The sequence below is a fragment of the Akebia trifoliata genome, chromosome 13 (assembly GCF_017979445.1).
Source record: "Akebia trifoliata isolate Shusen 1 chromosome 13, ASM1797944v1, whole genome shotgun sequence".
Lineage (NCBI taxonomy): Eukaryota > Viridiplantae > Streptophyta > Magnoliopsida > Ranunculales > Lardizabalaceae > Akebia > Akebia trifoliata.
In genome coordinates this window covers 11,809,553-11,817,393 of record NC_141387.1, presented here as the reverse complement: position 1 = coordinate 11,817,393, position 7,841 = coordinate 11,809,553, and the positions used below count along the sequence as shown (strand labels likewise).

At 34.6% G+C, this 7,841-nt stretch overlaps 1 protein-coding gene across 2 annotated transcripts; it reads right to left on the bottom strand.

The window, feature by feature from the left end:
- Positions 1-1,327: 1,327 nt before the first annotated feature.
- On the bottom strand, positions 1,328-4,652 carry LOC147387858 (protein FLX-like 1). 2 transcript variants are annotated; one of them, XM_086420091.1, is made up of 5 exons: positions 4,496-4,652; positions 3,631-4,288; positions 3,264-3,427; positions 1,752-1,834; positions 1,328-1,670 (listed from the first exon to the last, which is right to left on the bottom strand). In XM_086420091.1, the coding sequence occupies exons 2-5, from the start codon at positions 4,227-4,229 to the stop codon at positions 1,578-1,580; spliced, it is 939 nt and encodes a 312-aa protein (XP_086276217.1). In that variant the 5' UTR covers positions 4,230-4,288; positions 4,496-4,652; the 3' UTR covers positions 1,328-1,577. The 2 variants fall into 2 exon arrangements, with proteins under 2 accessions (XP_086276217.1, XP_086276218.1); XM_086420092.1 differs by having other exon boundaries at positions 3,631-4,294; positions 4,496-4,646.
- Between the last annotated feature and the right edge of the window lie 3,189 nt (positions 4,653-7,841).

Here is a 7,841-nt window from a genome sequence, read left to right as displayed (position 1 = left end):
ATAAATTTTATACCGATAGCACTCACAAAATAGCATAAAAATGTGTTTAAATACTAAAGCAAAAGCCTAAAGGGAAGGACCTAAACTACCCTTAACTTAAAGATAAATTACAAAAATTCTCTAATTTTCATAACTTTATCCCTTCTAAATTTTCAACCTCATTAAACTTAATAAAAAGACGTACTAAAGTTACCAAACTACCCTCAAACATCTATACTATGACCATGGACTAATAAAGCATGAAAATAAGCTCAAAAACATAAAAATAAATCCAAAATAAAAGCCTAAAAAACTCTAATCTTCAAACTTTTATTCGCTCATCAACAAGATACTAATAGCCTTGTAAGTCTCAGTTGGACTTAATGAACCCAGTGAGTAATTGGACAGGTAACAGGGTAGATAAATAAGTGCTTGAGTGAAAGCACCGAATTAAATCTTATAAAGAAAAAGATGAACCAACTACTTCGCAAACCGTCAGGTTTAAAACATATGCTAAAACTAATGGATGGGAAAGCAGGTCAAAACAATGAACTTACAAGGATGCCAACAAGGACCTTAAAAAGGATTATACAAGAGATCTCAAATTAAATATTGGAAGAACCAATGACTCGGAAGAATAAGAACACTGAATAGACTAAAAACGATTTCTAGGAAGGTTATTAATAAGCATCCAAATGTCCACACTTCGGATGCTGCATTGCTGGTCTCAGGATTGGAAGGGCAGTTATGCTAGGTTGACAAACAAACAAACCCTCATCAATCTACTTCACATGCAACCTCATGATCCTAACGTGTTTCAAAGCAAAAAACCATTAGTTTCCACGACAAATTTTCAAAACCTGTGCCGTGTTGTGCCCAGAGAACTAAAGAAAATCTCATTCTAATAAGTAAAGCTCTTAAATATGCAAGCCAATAGGCACTTCATCTGGTTGCAGGAGTAAATCAAAATAGTAGAATATAACCACGTTTCCTACTATTAAAACTTCAAAGGGAATCCTTGGCGCTATATTTTCTGCCAATGTGAATAGACAAAAGTACTAAAACTCATTAGATAAAAAACAATGGATTACTTGATGCCAAAAACTGCAAAGGGAGAAGCAATATCTGCTCTTTGGATAACAAACAAAAAGGTAAGCACAATTAATGTCTGAGGTAAAAATTAGATAGAAAATATCAAGAATTCACAGTTGAATCCCATTTAACAATAGAGCAGCCAAGATGCAAACTTCAGAATTAGAACATCTCAAACATTAGCAATAGCTGCTCTTTGGATAACAAACAGAACGGTAAGCACGATTAATGTCTGATGTAAAATTTAAATAGAAAATATCAAGAAATTCAGAATTTATCTCATTTAACAATGGAGCAGCCAGATGCAAACTTCAGTATTAGAACATATCAAAATAAACAGTATGGATGAACCATACGGCTAATATGGAATGTCAATATAAGCAAACCAGGATATTCGATATCCACTAATCACCATAATTGAGTATATTAGCCAAAATGTCATTCATGAAAAAACACTTCAGACTCCAACCTAAGTACCTACGACTTAGCATGACATGCACACTAGTCTAACGGCGTGCATGAGCTCGCTGCATGTCATATGCACCCCACGCACCAGGTCCAGATCCATATTGAGCACTACCTTCTCCACCACCTTGTACCTAAAATGTGAAACAATCATGAGGAAATATTTACAAAGAATACAGCCCGTGTCCATGTAAAAATTTCAATGAAAAGCTTACAGGATTCACGCCATAGCCTGCAGGGTAAGGGTTTCCTCCATATCCAGTTTCTGGATTGCTGTAGTTTCCACTATAACCAGCAGCTGCAGAGACAAAATTTAACCTCAAATCCTAATGATATATGCAAGTACTGAGTGAAGAAGAGGCAAGAAAGAAGTTAGATTGTTGAGGAGAGAAGAAAACTTATCGAATATGAAAATGAAGTGATGGGGCATGATTTTGACTTTCTTTTCGATAAGAGATAGTTTGATTGTATAAATATGAGTTTGGGATGGTGTTTCTATACTGCATGTCCAGACTTCTAGATAAATTGTTTTGTAATGTTGATAACAAACCTAGTCATTATAAGATGGGTTGCAGAGCAGTTAGCCATATTATATTTTTAGAAAATTATTTCATTCCTTTTTAAAAGAAGTTAATTAGTATTTATAATAATTCATGAGTTCTACCCCTTAGAATTGAAATTTTCTGTGACACCCATACCTGTATCCATGAAATGTAGGTAAGAACAAATGATATGCAACCTATTGATCATATTTACTTGTACAGGCAATGACAATTTTATATTGCTAATTAAAATAACATACAAAAGAAGAGGTTTCCTTGGAACAAGAATAATAAAGGAGGTCAACATCAAAAGGATAAAGCTAAAAACATATCCGCAATGGATTTATAGCAAAATGCTCCATAAATCAAAGGCCCCCAAGAAAACAAACAAACAAAACCTGGTACAAATTTGCCATTTCTGGGAATTTAGAAGGAAATGAATAGGCATATCTTTGAGGGAAAAGAGCTTGGTGTTAGTTAAGTCATAATAGTCTTGCGTTTGTTGTACTTTTGGTATAAGTTATTTATGGGTTTAGATGCTTCCTTCTTGAGAACATTTTTTTATGGGTAGGAATTGAAACCACAACCTCAAAGTTGCTTTTTTTTTTTGCTTTGCTTTGCAATATGTCAAACCAACTAATCTATGGGATTTTATGTCTAGTTATGAGTCCTAGTTGGCAGGGTGTTTTGTATGGCCCTCTTTGAGCCTAGTTCTTATGGTTTGCTTGTTATCTTGATTTTGGATGGTCTTCTCAACCTCCATTCTTGCATGTTTGCTTCTTCTTTCTTAATAAATTATCTTTACCTATGGAAAATAAATGACCAGTCAATAAGGAATCTCCTCTGGCACAACTTTAAACTCTCAAGGCTCCAAATCTAAGTTGCTTAAAATTCTACGGTTTGTCCTAGTACTCAGGGATCCTTCTTGCTACGTCAAATGCAAGAAAACGCATAAGGTCTCATAAAATGTGCCTTTTGTGAATAAATATATTCATCATTCCCTTATTCCACCAAAAACCAAACAGCTTTTAACCTCTTATCCTTAAGCCAAACACCACTATTATTTAATCCGACACATAACAAGTACTGTTTCTAACGATTATTCCACTAGTGCAGTACTTTTAACTAAATTAAAGCCTATAGAACCCTCAAACCTCCAAATTTAAAATTGATGCAAACACATACCAGGGTTCCCAACGGCAGCTGCAGCCCGTGCTCTCTTTTCAGCATTAGCAATCTCTGCACGCAGCTTCTCCACCTCACGAGCCATCGATATCAAATTCTTCTCCATTGCCTGACCATGTTCATAATTCTCAGCATGCCCTTTCTTCTCATACTCAATGGCAGCCCTACACACCCACAAGTGCATATATAAACATCACAAAGCAAGATTTAAACGATTGAATGTATTGGTTAATGAAAAAACCGAAACATTGGGGTCAATGTTTGGTATTAGTCATAGTTGATACCAATAACTTAAACCATGACACAAAGCACAATGTACCACATAGAGTCAAACTCATAATTCATCTAACACAATACAAAAAGTTACCTTGCCCGCTGCAATTCTTGTTTCATTCGCTCAATTTCTGCCTTCAACGCAGGTACCTGTTGAATATCACCATTAGCTCTATTCAAATCTTGTGTAAGAGCTTGAACCTGACCCGTCAACTCTTGTCGTGAAGCATTGATCTTTTGAATATCAGCATGAACTTGAACAAGTTCAGCTTTCATTGCCTCCGCAGCACGAAGATCTGCCTCCATCTTCATCGATTTCTCATAAGTTTCTCTCAATTGAATATCCTTCTCAGCGTGCATCGATCCAGCAATATGAGCCATCCTTTGAAGCTCATGCTGTGCAGCCGCTAATTCCTGTTTTAGGGCAACATGGGTAGCTGCCAACCTCTGATTGTCTACTAAAAGCCCTTGAATTTCTTGATGTTGAGCTGCTAGTCTTTCCTCGATTAAAGCAGGGTGAGGTGGTAGTGGTCGAGGCCCTCGACCGAATTGAGCTTCTCTCATCTCTTCAAGCAATGCGGGATGGGGCATCGGCCCAAGATCTCTACCGAATGGAGGCTCGTGAATTGGGGGAAGCCCGTAATGTGGAGCACCCTTGATTGGAAGTGGAGGTCCTCGATTTCTTCCCGCCATCACAGATTACAGAAGATTGGGGATTTTAAGATTTAAGAATCCAACACAAGAAGAATTTCCTGTAACTAGAAGAATTTAAATAACATCAAAATATTTATAAATAAATAAAAAAAGGATTTTTTCTGTGTGAAGATTTAAACCCTAAATCAAACAAGAAATTTGTGATTAAGAACTAGAAAAAAAAACCCTAGACACGATTAATTTATTGAACCCTAGAAAAGAAAAAAAGACCAGATGAAACCCTAGAGAGAGAGAGAGAGACGAACCTGTAAATTTAGTCGAAGAGTTCTGCCAATCTAGGGTTTGGGGAAGCTATCTTCCAAGAATCGGCGGGAAGAGAGGAAATAGAAATATAACTAAAAATGGTTCGACAGGACCGACCCTAAGTCCCCTAAATGCGTTAATTATCTGGGATTTTTATAATACTTCTTCCACGTATTTAAGATTATTTTATATTGCCACGTGGCATTTATTAGGTCCACAGATGCTTTCAATCATATTGGTGGATGATCTGATCACCTGAATTAAAAAAAAAAAAAAAATTCCCTAGTGGACTTGTAGTTATATAAACAAAGTTAGGATTCGATAGTATTCAATATTTTTAATTCGGATAAATTTAAAAAAAAATTTATAAAAAAATAGGAGAAATTTATATAAATGATGTTGTTCCATTTCAAACCTAACCCGATCAACTTCAACCTCCCTAAAGTTCTTTAACTTGCTTTTGACATTTGAACGTTAAAGAAAATATAACTCTGAGAGTGAAGGATAAAAAAGTTTACCATATTCCACAATTAAATGATAATCATCAATGAATTTGTCGATTTGTAGATTTAATTAGAGAATTTTGACTGAATTTGACTTCTAACCCTTCAATTAATGATCTTTATTAGTCTACCCATGGTGGATTGTTGATCTCGTCCCCACTTTATTGTTACTAAATTTGTCAATTCATCCAATCATTGTTGGAAAATGTTTTCTGATCCGTATGTGTATGGCCATGGTCTATCTAAGTATATTAGTTTACATATATAAATGAATTCAATTGGAAAACTATATGTTATTTGAGGAATTGTTGATATGATGTTGGTTTTACTTTTTTACTATTTTACTCTTAATTTGATTTTTACATGTTAACATGGTGAGTGTTAATCTGTTCTAGTAGTAGATCTTGAAATTGATTTTCATTATTTATTTATTTATTATTGATATGATTCTGAAATTTATTTTAACCTAATTGCGTGTCTGTTTTTTTAGATGTCATTTTCAATATGCATAGGTGATTATCAAGGTGCCAACTTGCCAAGAGGTTAAGGTGTTGTTTGTTTCCGCTTCAAAACGCGGATTTTAGTGTGTTTGCGTCTAAAATCTGTGTTTCCGGTTGTAATTACCGTTTGGTAAAATGTGTGTTACGAAATTACGTTTCAGAATTGCATTTTGAAACGCAAATTAGAGAAGCTCTTTCGAGGCGCTTTTTTATTCACGTTTGCGGGGGAATTATTCACTGAATAAACGGCTCATGTGAATTGACGATTTTGCCCATGTCCATCGTCTCTATTCTCTCGTTCGACCGTAGCTGATCAGAACACACTCGTTCGACAAAAATCGTCAAACCTCATCTCACAGACGCTCTGTCGCACACCTCTCTCTCTATCTCTAGGTCTCGATCTCTGCTTTTTTTTTTTCTCTTCTCAATCGACAAACATCACACACAGCTGTTCGGTTTCGATCTCGCACAGATCCCTCTCTCGCAAAGCTCTCACTCTCGCTCTCTCTCTCTCTCGCACATCTCTCTCAACAGAGCCTCGCACAGATCTATCTTCTCCTCTCGACATTTCTGTTTAGTAGGTAAGCAAAGTTGATCCCCTCTCCCCTGTTTTTGCTTCGAAATTTAGGGCCTCTTCTTATTTCTTTCAATGTCATTTGATGTTAAAGTTCGTGATCAATTGAATGGTTCTCTAATTTTTTTTTTCTATGTGATTTCTTATGGATACTTTATGATCTTTAGTGAAACATTTAATTTGATCTCGATTTTTATTTTCTAAATTTCGATTCATTATAGATTGTTCGGTAGATGTAATTCCTTGATGTTGTGCATGATTCGTAGTTGAAAATATCACTGTTAAACTTTGATCGAAAACTTCTGATTTTCTCTGAATTTTTTTTATCTCAATCTTGAACTAGGTTTTTTCTGTAGATCTGCACAATCTGAAAATGAAAATGAAAAAAAAAAAAAACAACCCAAATGAAGAATAGATTTTCATTAGGCTTTCTTGTTGCTTCTTTTTATGTACTTTAATACACCATTCATTCTTATTTTTCTTCAGGTCATGGCACCTTCTCCTGTATTAATTTCTATTATATCTTATCTTGTTTAGATCATTTGTTTCTCTTTAGTTTCTTCACTTTTTTGTATGTCTATTATTGTTTGGCTGAAGTTTTTAGGAGATTTTCAATGTATATTTTCCAAACTATTGTTTGACTGTAACCTTCAAAATGTATTTGGACTCAAAATGTACGTGGTCTCCAAGACCGATATAAGTACTAAACGATTGAAAATATATATTATCGTATTTATGTACTTAATTATAGATTAAACTATGAGTTGCCAAGTTGTTCTTGGTGAATCACCTCATCCATGACAATGGTTATAATAGTTAGAGTTTAATCAAGAAAACAAATATTTTAATCGACAAACAAGCTCACTGATTGGTTTTGATATTAAGAATGGAAAACGCCTTGTACTTTCTCAAGCCCTTTGATTTTGGTGAAACTCAAGATGTTTATGATCCTCTTCAAGGTTATGGGATGGAAAGAGTGAACAATGGGAAACAAACCCATATGGAAGGAGATTTTTAATATATTTTTCCAAACTATTGTTTGAAGTTTGAACTGAATCATGAATACTTTTCTTTAACTTACACACATACACACACATCAATTACTGTACTCTGTACAATCAAAGATTGATGATAAAGTTGAAGTAGAATATGAAATGTTTTGTTTCATGTACTTCTGTTGTTATTACCATTGACAAATGGAAGATAACAATTCAAAGAATGCGAAAGCAGATTGAACACCCAAACAACATGAAATTTGGGTCGAAATATGCTATGAATTAGTTAAAAAGGGGAGGAGACCACATAAAGTACTTGATAAGATCGGATATGAAACATTGGTGAATGAGTTTAAAAGGATAACTGGCGTTTATTATGATAGAGGGCAAATGAAAAATAAATGGGATAGACAAAAAGGATTTTGGGGACGTTGGAATAAGATTTGCATTAATACTGGCGTCTCTTATGATGTTGAGACTGGTATTTTAGATGCAAGTGAGGAGTAGAAGGATGGGTGGTTAGAGGTATATTTTTTTGTTACTTCTTTATTTTACTTATTTAAATTTTTTTATTTCTTTTATATATAATTTAGAATTTTTATTTTTTAAAGCATCATCCAAAAGATGTAATATTTCGATTGAAGCCTTTGATGTTTGCGAAGCAATTAAATGTAATCTTTGGAGGCACATATGCTACTGATAGCCGAATGTGGTCGCTTGCATCTGGTACAATGCCATCTACATTAGTAAACCAACAAGATAATCTTGCGGATGAT

Excerpts from the sequence above, each read along its gene's own strand:
- LOC147387858 (XM_086420091.1), bottom strand. The coding sequence starts at position 4,229 with ATGGCGGGAAGAAATCGAGGACCTCCACTTCCAATCAAGGGTGCTCCA. Across the intron at positions 1,835-3,263 it reads AGCTGCCGTTGGGAACCCTG|CTGCTGGTTATAGTGGAAAC; the intron begins GTATGTGTTTGC and ends TTGTCTCTGCAG. Across the intron at positions 1,671-1,751 it reads CAGGCTATGGCGTGAATCCT|GTACAAGGTGGTGGAGAAGG; the intron begins GTAAGCTTTTCA and ends TTCACATTTTAG.